This window comes from Miscanthus floridulus, chromosome 19 (assembly GCF_019320115.1).
Source record: "Miscanthus floridulus cultivar M001 chromosome 19, ASM1932011v1, whole genome shotgun sequence".
In the NCBI taxonomy this organism is placed as follows: Eukaryota; Viridiplantae; Streptophyta; class Magnoliopsida; order Poales; family Poaceae; genus Miscanthus; species Miscanthus floridulus.
The window spans coordinates 21,982,590-21,999,629 of NC_089598.1; the positions used below are offsets into that span (position 1 = coordinate 21,982,590).

At 48.1% G+C, this 17,040-nt stretch overlaps 2 protein-coding genes across 4 annotated transcripts; both read left to right on the forward strand.

Moving 5' to 3' along the window:
• The first annotated feature begins 5,014 nt into the window (after positions 1-5,014).
• On the forward strand, positions 5,015-6,808 carry LOC136529415 (exocyst complex component EXO70B2-like). Its single transcript, XM_066522487.1, has one exon. It carries the CDS (start codon positions 5,114-5,116, stop codon positions 6,557-6,559), a length of 1,446 nt encoding a protein of 481 aa, XP_066378584.1. The 5' UTR covers positions 5,015-5,113; the 3' UTR covers positions 6,560-6,808.
• A 4,266-nt stretch (positions 6,809-11,074) lies between these two features.
• On the forward strand, positions 11,075-15,259 carry LOC136528472 (putative cyclin-dependent kinase F-2). 3 transcript variants are annotated; one of them, XM_066521434.1, is made up of 3 exons: positions 11,075-11,800; positions 13,079-13,234; positions 13,414-15,259. In XM_066521434.1, the coding sequence occupies exons 1-2, from the start codon at positions 11,594-11,596 to the stop codon at positions 13,097-13,099; spliced, it is 228 nt and encodes a 75-aa protein (XP_066377531.1). In that variant the 5' UTR covers positions 11,075-11,593; the 3' UTR covers positions 13,100-13,234; positions 13,414-15,259. The 3 variants fall into 3 exon arrangements, with proteins under 3 accessions (XP_066377531.1, XP_066377530.1, XP_066377529.1); XM_066521433.1 differs by having other exon boundaries at positions 13,103-13,234; XM_066521432.1 differs by having other exon boundaries at positions 11,075-13,234; positions 13,414-15,258.
• The last annotated feature ends 1,781 nt before the right edge of the window (positions 15,260-17,040 follow it).

Here is a 17,040-nt window from a genome sequence, read left to right on the forward strand (position 1 = left end):
CAAGCAAGGCGAGAGAGGGAGCTAGTCCCAGGTCTCTGCATGGAGCGGCGTGGATTGCTTGAGATGTTGATCTCAGGCAGCGGGGAAGTGTGCACGTTACAGGGTGTTGAGCGTATGTTCGTCTATCTCATGAGAGCGTGAGTCCCGTCTATGCCTGAGTGTGTGCGAGTGTGAGAGTCAGTCTGCCCTCCTGTACGTGTTTGTCTATCTCGTGTGCTCGGGTCTCTCCTAGAAACGGCCCCGATGCCTCTCTTTTATAGTTGAAGGGGGGACAGGGGTGACACGTGTTAGCTACGTGGCATCGTGCGAACAGAGGCGGCATGTCCGAGCCCTGTAGCCTGTTACTGTGGCGGCATGGTTAATGGAGTGGTCCTACCTTTGAAGTGCTGGAGCAACGCGCCGGTCACATCCGATCCTGTGCGACGTGGGAGCTCCAGTGATAGCTTGACGCAGGGCCTGGCGGGCGACGTGTCGGTCGCTGTGTGTTGACCGCATGAAGAGCCGAGGCTCAATTGGTGCCGAGGCCGAGCCATCGTGGGGGGCTCGGCGGGCACGAATCCCAAGGCTACCGAGGCCCTGAAGTGGTTTGCCAAGGCTGGAGGGAGCAGTTGGTCCCGTACACTGATTCCGAGGCTACAGGGACCCGAGCTTAACTCCCCATGCCGCGTTGTCCTCGGAGCAGTTGGAGTTAGGCAGCACAGTGCGATATGGGTGTCAGTCGTGGGCACAGTGCTAAGCACAGCGGCCGGTAACCCCTGCTCTGTCCTATCTCGGACGGCATGGCTTCGATGCGACTGGCGTGTCGTCGGCCACTCCGTTTGAGCCGTCGTTCGGCTGATATCGTGGGAGCGGTTGAACGCGCTGGTCGGACGTGATATCTTGTCTGAGAAGTTGGTCGAGGCGGAGGCGACGGGGTTGTTTGCCGAGCCGGCCTTTGAGCGAGGCGGAGAATCAATAACTCGTCCGAGGCCTTCCGGGCGGGCCTTGGGCGAGTCGGAGAATCGGTTCCCCGTCCGAGGCCTCTCGTGCGAGGCCTCGAGCGAGGCGGAGATTCGGTAGGCCGTTCGAGGCCTTCCGTGCGAGGCCTTGAGCGAGGCAGAGAGTCGGTAGTCTCGGTCAAGGCCGGGGGTTAGCCAATAGTTTGTCTCTTGGCATTGATTTTGACGGGGTCTAAGCGATTTTTTCGGTTGTTGCTTAGGGGACCCCTTCTTATGGTACCCGACAAATTACAAGTCATATATTGTTTATAAACACCACTACCATAGGGCCTCTACCACTCATAACTGGCTTGCATTGTAACATGATATTTTTCAGTGAAGAAGAAAAAGGAGACCGAAATTTGAACCAGAGCATCTGATTGTGAGGTAGAACAAGCAACAATTGTATGAAAAAACAATCATGTAACCGTTTGACAAGAGTGTACCATTCTGAATTGGTTCTAACTCTTGATGGTGGGGTCTCAAAAAGGCATGGTTACAACTTGAGCCATATTTATCACAACAATCTTTGTTAGAATCCCTAACACGAGAATGAAATAAGCGTTGATTTTTTTTTTCAAAAACAAGGAGCATAACCGTGGCACATAAAGTGGGGATGAGTTTTCTGTGCAATACTTTAGAGGAACCCTAGAACCATGGGTATTGCAGAGTATTTATTTCCATAGAGAGGATGCCAAACGCATGGCACTAAACCAGCCCAAACCCTAGACGTGCAACAATGACTCAACGACATGTGGACTAGAATTAGAATGTGCGTCAATACAATAGGCATTGGATAACCGAGAGTGCGAGACCACTAGGGATGAAAACGGTCGGGAACGGTCGGGAAAATGTCTTAACCATTCCTGCTCCTGTATTTTTTGGCCAGGAACGGGAACGAGAACGGGAAGGTCGGACGGGAAAACGAATCCGGTATTACGGGATATCGGGAACGGAATATTTCGAATGGGAATGTGTCGATTACGATCGGGAAGCGGTAACACAAGATGGGAACATCAATAGATGTAACCACTTGAAACAGTGAGCTCGACGCAACAATAGCAACCATGTATAATCCATATGCAAACAATAGCAAACAGTGCGCGCCTCCGTGGCATAGAAATAAAAATTTGCACGGATGACAGACGATCATTGCAAATTAGGCAATTAGCAATTAAAAAAATTAGAAATCGTATCATATAGTTTATACTTACTTTGCGGCTGCTTGCACCTTGCACAGTTGCGCTTGCGCCTACAGATTTGCTTGCTCACAGAGTCGCAGCGAATCAGTGGTCGCTCGGGCTCGGCTGCTTGGTGCTCGCTATTGGCGGCCGCCGGCAGGACGCGGGCCCGACGGCGCAACACAGACTGCAGCTCTGCCTCTGATGTCCGCCTGTCTGCAGTCCGCTCTGCTTCTGAATGACTGAATCGCTGATCGGGATCGCTCGCGGGGAACTGGAAGCGACGCTGACGCGAGTAGCGAGGCGTGAGGCGCCGCCGCCGATGTTAATTTCCTTGTTGTGACTCCCGCGAGTCGTCTACCGCCTTAAAAACGGGAATTTCCCGCGGGAGTTTTCCGGACCAAATACGGGATCCGCTAATTCGGTCGGGAAATCACTCTAACCGATTTCGATCCCGGATTCGCCGAATTTTCCCGGATTTCTTCCCGAATCTGTTTTTTCCCGAGAAAATGATATCCGGTCGGGAATTCCGGTGTTCGGTGTCGGTCGGTACGGGAATTTCCCGTTCCCGCTTTCATCCTTAGAGACCACGTCAATGGCAAAAGATAATATCCTATTGGCCCACAGCTCCACCGGCTCGGCCTCTACTTTACGCGTGTTGCGAGCTCACTTCCTTCTTGGTTCAGGCTCGCAGAAAGCAATATACTTTTTTTCTTCTTTTGTTTCATGTTCAAGCCTCTTTAGCAGAGCTTTTGCATTGAACTCAAGAGGATCAATGCCCAATAGTTATTTTTTTAATAGAAAAGTAATTCTATATTAAATTTATGAAGTGGTTCTCTAAAATGAATTAGGAGTATGAGAGAGAAAAAAAGCTTCCATGTAGAATCATTTTAGGCATTGGATCACTTTCAGCAACAGAATCACCTATCTCTAAAATTCATTTCCCAAAAAAATGAGAAGCCAAAAAGTACTATAAAAATATTTTTTAGGTGTGTCTATTTTTTAACCATGGTTTTGAAAGTTGTTTCGATGGGTATTGCATACCGGATAACATTGAACATACAGTACATCAAAATTTCCAATTTAATGATGCAAAATAATCAAAAAAAGGAGAGAAGCAGCTTTGGAGTTAGAGCCATCATGACTTCACCGGTGAGGACTGACGAGTTCACCAGGTACGAACTGAGGACTGCGGGAGCGAGGCCTAAGGGTGGAGGCAAAGGAACTAATGGATAGGGTGGAAAAGTAGACAGAGCAGCGATGGAGTGGAACTATAGAGGGTTGGTGGGCAGCAGATGGAGGATTGGCGGCGACGGCGACAAACGACCAGGCGAGGGGCGACGGTGCGGTTCCCAAACTCACAACTTCATGAGTGGGCGATGGCCGACAGGTTCACGAGATGCGGGAGTGGGAGGGGAGGTTATGTGTGGATTAGGGTTAGGACTCCTTTTATATGGAATGAGGGCTTACGCCAATATTTATTTATTAGGCTTATTTTAGCATGTATACATGTACAGGTCCCCAACGAGTAACGGGGACGGGTACATAGGGCGGAATTAGGGTTAGGACTCCTTTTATATGGAATGAGTGGGCTTGGGCCAACATTTATTTGTTGGGCTCATCTTAGCTCTATACATGTGTAGCAGGTCCCGAATGAGTAACGGGGACGATACATATGGAACGTCCCGATACCCACTATATACATTGGGGATGATTTTTTTCCCCATTAAGATCCCCGCAGAGAGAAATATGATTCCACCCCCATCCCCTAATGAATCAAATACTCGTCGGGCATCGGGGCCGTTGCCACCCCTAGTCCTAGTAGTGTGGTCCCTTGTCCCCCAACCCCACCGCCCCCACGTCGCTCCGTGCTGGCAGGCAAGACGGCGTGGGCATGGAGTGAGCTATTTTAAATTGAATTAATTTTATGAGCAGGCAACATTACCAATAGCTCCTAGAAAAAACGACTTCTAGAGATGATCGACTGATCGGTAATTTTGTCCATCCCTATTAATGCTTGATTTTTGTGAGACCCTTGTGTAGCCAGAGTTGCAAAAACCGCTTCTAAATTCTATTTTAACCACGTCTAAATATATTTTTGTATAGTAGTGAAAGGAGCTCTACCAACAGAAAGAGATCAATTTATATAAATTTGGACTAATAATTATTCAAATCATATACAAGGAGGAGCCTGTGACTGTGAGCCTGTTTGAAGGGAGCCAAATAGCCAATGCCCGATAGCCGCCTGGCCTTGGGCCCTCGGCCGGCGTCTCGGCGGCTGGTCTGGTAGCTATGATCGGCCAGATGCTCAGAGGTCAGAACAGAGCAATCACGGTGACTGGCGAAGGCGAGGCCGACGGAGATGACAGCCGAAAGGGAAGGAGGTGCTTGGTTGGTGCACAAGACTAGACTCGCTCGCCGAGTCCACGCCCGTGTCTTGGTGTTTCTTCCGTGAATTGCCTCCGTGCTTGCTCGGATATTTTGTTAGGCCCCGTTTAGATCCGAAAATTTTTGGCTTTGGGCTACTGTAGCACTTTTATTTTTATTTGGCAAAAATTATCTAATTATGGACTATTTAGGCTTAAAAGATTCGTCTCACGATTTCTCGGCTAATTGTGTGATTGGTTTTTTTTTCGTCTACATTTAGTACTCCATGCATGTGCCGCAAGATTTGATGTGACGGTAAATCTTGAAAATTTTTGGTTTTTGGCTTGGAGGGGCCAGTGGAGCCAGAAGAAGCACGGGGCTCGCACGCCCAGCAGCCAGCGCGCGCACCAGTCAATGCCACGGCCACTGCTTTCGTTGCAACACATGGACACAGCTGGTCTGCACCCGAGAAAACTATCCAACGCCGTAGACGCTGCCCGTTGCTGCGTGCGTTGACATGTAGACTTCGCGTGCCTCGCTGGAAGAAGCTAGCTGCTGCTGCGCGTCTTGCAGGCCGTTCGCGTCAAGATGGAGCACGGCAGGTTCGGCCACGACGGCGGCTACGACAACAGCAGCAGCAGCGGTGGCAGCAGCCCGGCGGCGTCCCCGCGCTCCGAGCCCTCGGACAGCGACGGCTCCAGCAGCAGCAACGCCGACGAGGCCGACCGCGCTGGCCGCCAACTGGTGACCGTGGCAGAGTCGTCCGCCTGCGTGCTCGACGACATCGACAAGCACCAGCAGCGCATGCTCGCCCTCCTCCCGGCCTTCTCCTCTCCCGCCAGGCCCCGCGCGCGCGCGGACGCCTTGTCTCGGTGGCTCGCCGGGTTCGGCGCCGGCTGGGTGCTGGACACGGGCGCGTTGGGCGGGGGCCAGCACGGTGGTGGTGGTCTCCTCTCGCGGCGGGAGGTCGGGAGGAGGGTCAGGGCGTGGGCGCAGGCGCTGAGCGCCATGGAGCACGTGTTCCGCCTTCGCCACCAGAGGCTCATGGCCGCGCAGGTGGTCGCTATGGGGGAGCTCGCGGCCGCGAGCGCCGGAGCGATGCTGACGCTGGCCGGCGCCGTGGCCGCGCTCGGGAGCTCCCCGTCGAAGCTGCTCGCGGCGCTCGATGTGTACGCCGAGGTCTCGGAGGCGTTCCCCGTCCTCGCGAGGCTCTTCTCCTGGGGCCCCGCGCATCCGGTCTCGGTCGCCGCCGAGGCCGCGCTCGCCGGGCTGGTGGACGCGGCCCGGCGCTGCAGGCGCGACCTCAGGACGTCGTTCATAAGGTCGCACTACCCGTGGCGGATGCCACAGGGTGGCGAGGTGCACCCGTGCGTCGGCTTCTGGATGGGCTACTTTCGCTGCCTGCTGCGCAGCCGCATCTCCCTCTACTTCGTCCTCGCCGCCGACGACGACGACAGTGACAGCCACAGCGACGGCGAAGCACCGCCGCCATGCGCGCCAGGCGGCGGCCTCAGCCTGGTGGCGGAGCTCATATCGTGCCTGGAGGCCGTGCTGGAGGAGAAGTCTGCCGCGCTAGCGTTTCCGGGGCTGAGGCAGGTGTTCATGCTCAACAACACGTTCGCCATCGTGCGCCGCGCGGTGCGCTCCGACCTCAAGCTGTTCCTGCCGCCGGGGTGGGTTCGCGCCCGCGAGGAGCGCATGGAAGGCTACATCAGAGGCTACATGGACGCGTCGTGGAAGCCCGTCGTGTCGCGCTTGGACGACGGCGGTACCAAGACCAAGCCTGGCGCTGCTCTCGGGCGGCGAAGCAATCGGCTGAGCGCGTTCTACACGGCGTTGGAGAACGCCTGCAGCGCGCAGAGATGCTGGAAGGTGCCCAACCCGGTGATCCGGGGAATCCTCCGGAAAACCGTTGCGGAGAATGTCGTGCCGGTGTATCGCCGGTACTTGGAAGACCATCCGGAGGTAGAGGTGTCCAAAGGGCGCACCGCGGAGGAGGTGGAGCAGCACTTGTCAGATTTGTTTGAAGGATAGAAGGTGGATGCATCCACCTCATTCTACATGTGCTGGGGTACGTACACAAGTGAAATGAAGTGAATACGAATGCAGCAAGGCCTCCCTTGTATTATATGCATGCACAAAAAAAAATCATAGGATTTTGAGTTGTACAAGTACATGTACAGGAGGAGGAGGAGGTGGCATCGAATGCTATTAGTCTTGAAACATTGCCTTGTCACTTTTCTAAGGAAAACAATGCCTTGTATATTTATAATATATATAGTAAGAGCAGCTCTAATAGTCTCTATATCTTTCCATATTAATAGGAATACAAATTTTGATGAAAAAGTCCTCCGATAGTCTCTCCAATTAAATCCAATTATTGTCATACACTATTTCTTTTTTTTTAGTTAGCCAAAGATGGAAGTAGGGCTAGCTCTCCAAAGTACGCACAAGATATACGGAAATTTTTTATAGAGAGCAATTTTTATTCAAATGACCAAACGAGGATTTATTTAGAGAATAAAGACTAAGGCTCTCTTCAACAGGAGACTCATTGCGGAACCCAAATCTAAAATGAGTCTCCAACACAATACCTATAGCCTCCAGCAGAGTACCTATATAAAAGACCCATTTTAGGTGCCAGGAGAGACATAACCCAAATCTGAGTATCCTCTCTCCTGGAGAACCATTTACAGAAAGGGTTGTCTTTTGGGTCTTGTTGTTGGAGAAGACCAAAAATATGTGTTGAACCCTTTGCCTGTAGCGCTACCCAAAGGACGAATGAGTCTTGTATTTTGGGTCGCAGTTGTTAGAGATAGTCTAATGGATAACAAGGAACCAGCTTTGACGTATACAGGGAAAAAAAAAGAAAATGAGCTCATGTTTGACTTAATAGTACTCCATAATATCTAAATCAATTTGGATATATAAATGTCAAAAAAAATCAGATGGAAACAAAAAATTTTAATAAAAGTTTTCAATCAAAAGGTCCAGGAAAATGTCCCAAAAGTAATCTAGAAAAACTTTTTTGGTGAAAAAGTTTAGAAAAAAAAGTTCCAATGGAAAATGTTCAACAAAAACGTTCAGATAAGAATGTTTGGCAAGAAGTCTCAAAGTATTGGAAAAACCTTTTATAAGAAGTCTTAAGGAACCTTTCCTTTGGTGGAAAAGCTAGTTCAATTTTCTACATATTAAGAACTTCTTTCTTCTCCGTTCACAAAACTTTTTTAGCCTTTTCATCAAGCATTTTCCCAATATTTTCTGTAGACTCCTTGTCAAACTTTTTACTCTAAAGTTTTTTGTTAAAATGTTTTCTCTAAATTTTTGTTAAAGCTTTTAGTCGGGACATTTTTCCTGAAGTTTTTTTTAAGTTTGTCTGGATTTTTTTATTTAAAAAATCACCAGAATTTTTTATTGAAACTTTTAAACTATAATTTTCTTTCGCTTTTGTCAAAAATCAGCATTTTTGTATCATAATGGCTAAATTAGAAAATAAAAGGAAAATAAATTTCAAAAGAAAATCAATAATGCAAAACAAAAACATATAGGAACCTAAGAACATTTTCGTGAGCTCCTTAAAACAGCTATTTAATTTAGGTCTTTTTGGCAAAAAGGAAAAAAAAGACACCCCAATAGTTTTGTACAATAATGCTACAAGACAGACACTTGATTAATCTCCCATCCAACTCAAAGATATGTGTGCCTTGCACTATGCATCCAATTGGGCGCTACCTAGTCCCTCCCATTGGGTTTCCCCCTACTCCTCGGCTTTCGAGATTTAGAAAGCTTGCTACTGGGGAAAAGGTAAAAATAAGGTTTTTTGTTATTTTTTTTTTTCTGATTACACACTACAACTCAGATACTCATAACGCACGCATACTCACCCCTATGAACGCACACACGCAACTCTACCTCTATGAGTATCTTTGAAGAGTGGGCTGACAGATCCTTAAGATTGACAAAGTCACCATAGACGTCTCGTTGTCAACGGGAACGTCGTCTACTCCTGAAAGCACAATGCCGTTAAATCCTAAAATATCCGCTCCCCACGGGAGTCGAATCCAGAACTAAGGTGCTATTGGGGCTCTGGTAACTAGGCTACAGGCGTTTTGGCAGACTTTGTGTTCATTTTGTTCACTTAGCATAATCATTAATTTATCAAGTGACTTTTAGAAGCTTTTGAAAACGCACTAAGGTAGCGCCTTCATGAAAAATCAGGACTAGTCAGTTCGTTTATCTAGTGATGATGGAGGCACAGGCAAAAGGGCCAAGCTATGGCGGAGCGCGATGTGGATATGGCCATTCAGTTCTAAATACAGTGCAGTTCTAAATTTAGCTTAAGTGAAACTATTTTATATTTAGAAAATAAAAATCAATAATTATGGATCCAAATTTATATATTACGGGAATATATTGTAGGATGAGTCCGATATTATTTATTTGATATCATGAATAGTAGAATAGCCAGCTAGTTAGGTTCTTTGTAGTAAAATCTACTTATCTAGATCCAGAAGAGGTGTGGTTGCCTTGGTGCTGGCCCCACCTTGGCTGCCAAGTCCTCAGAACGTTGGGTATGGAAGATGTATACTTATTTGCATTGTTACTTTAAGAGATGAAACACATACCTCGTATAATTGGAACGAGAAACATTGTAGTACATTTTGAGGTAATTAACCAAGGCCATGTTTAGTTCCCCGGAATCGGCGTCGGCGAAATCACTGTAGACTACTGTAGTTCACTGTAGTATTCCGTTTGTATTTGGTAATAGTTGTCCAATCGTTGACTAATTAGGCTCAAAACGTTCGTCTCGCAAAGTACAACCAAACTGTACAATTAGTTTTTAATTTCGTCAACATTTAGTACTCCATGCATGTACCGTAAGTTTGATGTAACGGGGAATCTTCTTTTTGCATAGTGTCAAAGTTTGGATTTTGGTGGAACTAAACATGGCCCAATATGAACTTGTTCCATTGTAGATTGTTATATTTTTCATCTAGCACCTATAGGTATTTGTACAAACAAAGCATGTCATATAATCTAATTGCATGGCGAGGATGAGTAAGCTACGCTAGTGTGAGCATCTTAAACTTGTGGTTTAGTCCTCCACTTTGTACCTTTGATATTGGACATGTTTCCGCTATATTTAGAATAATGTTTCATATTGTCCTCATTCCTCTCATTGAGAACGAAGTTCTTGGAACGTGGACAGTGGCGGAGATCCCTCCTCTTCTGTGTATGAGCTCCATCACCCGGATCTTCCTCTCCTACGATCCGCTCATGTTACCGGACAAGATTGCCATTGTTGGCTTGCTGCGTAGCTCAAATAACTGGAGATGCCCGAACCTTGCTGGATGACTTTAAGGTAAGGTGAGATGGGACGAACCCGTCACAATTTTCAGAGATGGGATGATCACATCTATTTTTTGGTTGAGAAAAGACATCTCTGATTTTAGTTTGATTTTTTTAATATTAAAAGTGGGATGAACCACTGACATGAGCCATTGGAATCACATTTGGTTGTTTTGGATCATGATGATGGCGCTCAGACACAACGTGCACGGTGATCCGATGATATCAAATAGGAGTAGTTTTCTTCTTTGGGGGTTTTCTTCATTTTGGTTTTTTTCTTAGAATTTTATTTTTTTTATACAAGGTGAATACTTATTTCATCGTGACAATTTTGCTTTCTCCATTGGTTTTCGTTTGTGATTCCATCTTTTATTCATGATACCTTCATCTTCTTTTGTTCATCACTACATTATTTCGGGTTTATGGTAGTATTTTTTTTTTGGTCACGCTAGCGTCCGGATGTTCGGCCCTCGGTCGTGTCCGGAAATAGGCTCCCTGTGCCCCGCGCCTACTCTGTGCCGCACGCCCCGCTCGCTTGGGTTCCACGCCACTCGAATGACTCACCCCACCCACGTCGCCTGCCCCACGCAGGCCCACGCCTCCTGAACATAACCAACATCAAGGCGAGACAGCAGAAGACGGGGAGGGAGATGTAACAACTAATCTACTTTTGAAACAACCAAATGAAACATTTGCAACATACGTTCGAAACAGTTGGAACACTTACAACATACGTCTGAAACACTTGTAAAAATACTTGAAAAAGCCATTGCAAACATTATGAAACATCAAGATAAAACACTTGGAACATATGTCTGAAACATATGCAATATCCAGATAAACACACTTGTAACATACATCTGAAAAACATATTAAACATTGAAAACAAACGCTTACAACATATATGTACAACTATTGCAATATATGCAACGTCTTAATCTACTTTTGCAATGTCCATATGAAACACTTAAAACATACCTTGAAACAACTGAAACATTTAAAACATATATACTTTTTTTTTCATTACGAAAATCTGTGCTGATGTCAGTAAAGTAGCGTTGCTGAGGTCAGCAAAGCCTCCTTATCTGCACTCTGGAGTCTGGAGGGATCATCAGACGCCAAAAGCCCAAAACCCTCTGAGCCTTGAGCACTTGAAATTCCGCCCGCCCGGGAAAACGCGAGGCCTACTCAAACCTAACATTGAATTCGAATCGGAGTCGTTAGTGTAACTGCGTTAGAGCGACGCCATCGTCAACCGCAATCGCAGCTGTCGGATCCCCTTTCCTTCCCTGTTCCCTTCAATATAGTTCATTGGCTTCTCCCAATCGATTCTTTCCATCTCGATTCGTAATTCGCTCTCTCCGTGCTCTCACCTCGTCTTTCGATCTCGCCTCCTCGCGTCCAGATTCCCACTGCCTCTCCAATTTGAAGAGTTCAGATTCGCTCTCTCCTTGCTCTCCGCTCGTGTTTCGATCTTGAGTTCAGCAGCATGTCTGCTGCGGCACCGATGGCCCGCAAGCATCCGGCACCGGACCAAGAACCGCGCGAAGAACAAGCGACCGCGGTACAAGGATCTCAGGAACATCGACGAGTCCGAGGTACTCGAGGTGCTCGGGAGGGCGCTGAGGCGTCGTGAGCAGGGCGCACGACCGCCGCAGCGGCAAGGAGGTCGCGCTGAAGTGGATCCGCGGCGACGGGCCCGACCGCCGCTCGCTCGCCATGGAGGCCGGCTGCCTCCGCGCGTGCCGCGGCCACCCGTCGATCATCGAGATCGATGGCGTCGCCGTCGACCCCAAGACCGGAGACGTGCATCTCGTCTTGGAGTTGATCCGGGGCGGGCTGAGCCTCCGCGACTACTTCTGGAGGACCCCGTCGGAGGACGCGATCCGCGAGATGATGAGGCAGCTTATCGGCGCTGCGGAGAAGGTACACGGTCTTGGCTTCATCCATCGGGATATTAAATCTGACAATATCCTTGTCTGCCCTCTGGGCGAGCTCAAATTGTGTGACTTTGGGTCGGCGACGCGGAAGAAGCCCGATGGGAAGCCGCATGAGGCATACCCCGTCGGGACGCTGCAGTACAACGCGCCGGAGCTGCTCGACGGCAATTGGTACTACGGCCCGGCTGTCGACATGTGGGGGCTCGGATGCGTTATGGCGGAGCTTTTAAGAGCAACTCCAGCAGGAGCACCTAAATCAAGGCCCCCATATCTGGTTTGGGTGCTCTCCCTACTTTTGTTGGCCCTCTATTTTGCAATCTTCTCCAACAGAAGCCCCAAAACCAAAGCCCCCAAATCCTTTTTAACAGACAATGATAATTGGGACCCACTTGTCATCTTCTGTTCTAGCAACTGAGCTATCTCAACGCAATGGGGAAGAAAGAGCGACGACAGCGAGCTCGCAATGGGGAAGAAAGAGCGACAGCAGCGAGCGCCTACGAGCGGAGCGCGACGAGGGGAAGGAGCCGGCCTTGCAGCAGATCCGGACGGGCGGGAGGAGAAGGGGAGCGCCATCGCGCCGTCGCTGGTTGCAGGGAAGGGGAGGGAACGCCGTCGCGTGTCGCAGGGAGGGAAGGGGAGGGAGCACCGTCGTGGGAAGGGGAGGCAGCGCGCGCGGCGGAGCAACGGACGGCGCGTCGGTGCAGCGGCCCGCGCGACGGAAGGCGGAGCAGCGCATGCGGAAGGAGGCGAGGAGTAGCGCCCGCGCGGATGGGGGCCGAGCTGTTGGGCCAACAGGAATGGGGTCCGAGGGAGAGATTTGGGTGCCCACACAAATTTGGGGTCCGTAGTAGGGGCCCTGCTGGAGTTGGATTTTTGACCTGAGCCCCCATATTTAACTATGGGGGCTCAAGTAGAGGCCCTGCTGGAGATGCTGTAAGCGGTGCGACCCTGTTCCAGGCAGAGAGCGAGTACGAGATGACTGCCGAAATGTCCGAGTCGCGAGATAGGATGACCTCTGCTTCGGGAAAGCTCGACCCAGAGTGCTTGGCAAAACTGTCGGAGAGGCTGACCGCGGCGGAAGCGCTTGAGCACCGGTGGTTCAACAACTCCAAGGCAGCCTTGGATTGATGATTTTGCTTAGTTTTTAGATCGCTAGTATCTGATTCTTTATCTTTTATGACATTATTAAACAAAATTAAGTACATCTGCTGTTTGAGTTACAAGTCTGAATCATATGTGGTATTGTTTCTCCTTTGATCCATAGGATGGCGAGTATGATTTTTGATAGGTATGGGTCACGGAGAAGCAGATGTGATGTGATTGAGCCTCGTCCTGTTTGCTACTAGTTAGCTAGTCGTAGTGTGCTTTGACTGATGGGAAGCATCGTGGCAGACTCTCGCTGCCCCAGTGAAGCAAACAGGTATACATGTTACTTCTGCTACTTAGGCCATGTTAAGATAAGAATACTACATACACATCACAGCTTAATTTACATCATGAGCCAGGTTCAACATCTCTAGAATCTGAAAAATCATAATACTTAGCACACGTTTTTGTTGGTTCGCTTCCGACCTTTCTTACGAGTCATTCTTTTACCAGCTATCTTGTTCTTTTACCAATGACGGATGAAAGGAATAACTGAATCTTGCATATTGCTGAGCACCTGTTGATATTTATGAGTGGTTTGCAATCCATTTGGGTGATGGGCCGAGTTTTAGCTTCTGATTTGCCCTGTAGAGTCCTAAAACCTGTCATTTGCCCGGGAGATTCAACCACTGTGCCCAAAGGTTGGGACTTCCCTGTAAACGCGCCAAATAGGAGCTGCCCCATTCAATCACGATGGCTCTATCTCCCAGCCTCTTGCACCGGATAGGAGCTGCCCCATTCTTCAATATGCGGATGACACACTGCTACTTATCCCTGCAGAGCTAGGTGCAGTTCAGACACAAATCCCTCCTGGACCAATTCTCAGCTGCTACAGGCCTGAAGATCAACTACCACAAACGCACCTTGGTGCCAATGCGCAGTTCTGAAGCAGAGTGCAGAGCTAGGTGCAAAGTTGACAGTTTCCCTCAGGTGTACCTGGGGCTCCCCCTCTCTGATGTCGAGCTCAATTTGTCAGTATTTGCTCCATTGATTGCAAGAGCAGATGAACAGCTCGCGGGAAGGCAAGCGATGTTCCTGGACCCCAAAGGAAGACAAGTTCATGGCAGCTATGCTTCTTCCTGCAGGAACTATTGAATCCTTAGACCAGAAAAGAAGAGCCTTTATTTTGTCAGGGTCTCAGGGAAGAACCGCACCAATGGGGCTAGATGCCTAGTTGCATGGAATTAGGTGTGCATGCCGAAAGAAAAAGGGCGGCTCGGAGTGAACGACCTTGCTGTTCAAAACCAATGCTTGCTGCTGAAACTTCTCCATCAGTGGGTTCAGTGGGCACATGAAGAAGTGGATTTGAGCATTTTGAAAGGTGAGAATGCTGTTGGTCCTCATTGGGAGGCGCTGCGCTTACTTCTTCCACTGTACCAGAGTATCACTTTTGTAGACGTGGGTGATGGCCGGGCGACACTTTTGGAATGACTGCTGGACAGGGAAGGTGCCACTAGCTGCTTGCTTCCCTAACCTCGTCAGTCATGCAAAGGTTAAAGAAATTCATGAATTCTTGGTACTACGCCTTTCGAGAATGGCTGCAGGAGAGTTGGAACAGGTGTTAAGTATTATCACTGAGATAGTGCTTGAAGACAGGCCAGATAACCGTATCTGCCCATTTGCCACTGCTGATGGTGTGCTTCGGGCTTTTGATCCAAGAAAGAATCCAGTGCCGAGCAAACCTGAAGAAGAAATCAGTTGTAGAAGATGACAACTGCAAGCTGTGCAAGCAAGCATCAGAAAGTGCCGATCACTTGATATTTAGGTGTCCCTTTGCTGCAAATGTCTGGACAAAAATGGGTTTTTCAGTGGACAATGCCTCGGTATGACTACTATGGGATGTGAGAAGACCAGAATCTATTCCTGCCAAACAGTATCATGTGTTTTTGTTGCTGCTGTCCTGGAAGATCTGGAATCATAGAAATGACGTGGTTTTTCAACATATGGAACCATCCTTTGTTCGCCTTGGTGCGACCTTGAAAGAAGCTGCTTGCCCTGTGGCAATTTCGCTTTCCTAGTGGTGATAGATATGTAGTCACATATTGGTGTAACGCCTTTGTTTCCATTATGGCTTGAATCTATTGAATATGTAATTCCTCCATGTAAAACCTCCTATCATGTTTGAACAGCAAGTGCTTTGCTGTTCCAGAGCAATATAGTAGGTGGGGATGATATTGTTCTGCACATTTCACCTTGTTGGGATGGTGTTGCTTGTGTTTGCCTAAGTACTGGTAAATTCTAGGCGAGTGGGAGCTTTGAAGATGCTGCTTATGTTACTCAAATTAGCTTTTAGGTTTGTTGAAACTCCACTGTGATCAACTTTGTCGCTCGTGCTTGCTGAGTTGATGTTATTCTTTGTTTTTTAGAATTACTTGATTGATGTTGATGGGGTGCTGGGCATTTCGATATCACAACAGTATCAGATGGACTATGCCCCTTGTATGAGACTATTATCTTATTTAATTAATGATAATTATTTTTGACCTTGTCATGCTATAAAATTTCTCGTGGAATTTGTGCCTGGTTTCATAGCTAGATACTTCAATTCTGTCTCTAGAAGTCGAATTGCTTGCTAGCAGTTCAAATACTTGTGGGAACGATGATTTTAGCAGACTGACTGAATTCAAGTTTGTGGACCTGCTGCACACATTGAACAAGTAGCCAATATATTGCCATAGCCCTAACTGAATTCAGTCATGTGAAGGCTGAAGCCACAAGGCCTCTGAAATCAGAAGGTGGAGGAGTTGTCAATTCACATCTCACATATACTACGCTGACAGCCAACAAGAGATTGTGTTACCATCTGTGATCTCAACAGTGGAATTGATCCCAGGTGTATTCCGATCTTCAATGCGTGCTTCGTAGTGAACGAGCTCAATACGCGGTGTGTGGGGGTTCAACTGGTCGCGTGCAATGGCGAGCTGCACTGAAGAAGCCCCCGCAATCGTTGGACGTTGGCAGTCAACAGCTGCCGTGGACGCCGAACCAAGGCTTGCAGGTCCACGAGAGAGAGGGTTTGTCACTCACTGAAGTTTCCCCGCGCGGAGGTGACACGTTTGCCCTCTCTGCAAAGGAGTTTCCAGCGATCAAGAGGAATTGCATCTACTGCAAGTACAGCTCTTGCAACAAGCTGCACTGGATATGGCCCCGTTCGGCTGCCCTTAAAACCGACTTGTTCGACTTCTTTTTTCATCTGGAACAGTGTTTTTCTCCCACAACATTTTATCCGGAAGAGTGTTTTTCATCCAAAACCATCCAAGTTTCCTCCAGCTTATGTGTTCCATTTGGATTCGAATATATTGTTGGAAAAAAAAAACTTCCGTACCCGGGAACTGCTCCAGGAAGACACAGCCAACTGGACGCCGCATGCGTTTTAATTTGTCCTAGAACACCATCGCTTTTCAAAAAAGGGTGTGAGCCTTGAGCCCTTGAGGCTCTCGTCTTTTTGCAAGTACTAAACTGTTTGTTAGATGCATTTTAAGGCTTGTTTAAAATGCTGGAATCCCTTATGAATATCCTATATGCTATCTATTTCATTTAATTTATAGGGCATGGAGGTTCCGATGAAATTAATTTATGCCCTGTTCGCTTCAGCCTGGCTTATCAGTGAACAGTAGTTTTCAGTACGCCTTTTCAGGGAACCACAGTAGTTGCTTAGAGTAATCTGTCTAGGGTGTGCATGCATAAGAGAATGTGTGGTAGGGCATAAATAGCATTTCATAAGGGCTGTAAAAAGGGAAAAAAAGGAGAGGAAACAGTCGAAGCAATTTGTGAGTTCTGAAAATTCTGAAAGCAATTTGTAAGTGAGTCCAGCGTATTCGATGTTAAATATCAAGATCTCTCATGAAAAAAAAAACTATATGAGGTAGCAAAATAATTTTTTTTTTTGAAGCTGAGGTAGCAAAAGAATTAGGCAAAGGTACAGCCCAGCTCCTCCCAGAGCGGCAGAGCCCGGGAGGAAAAGAAGGCCGTGATGGCCAAAGCCACCTTTGGAGCTGCGAATTCACAATTTCACATATTCTTTGTTAGTCAGGCTCCAAAGGAACTGCTATAGCACCAACCGTATCCTTCTGAGTTCTG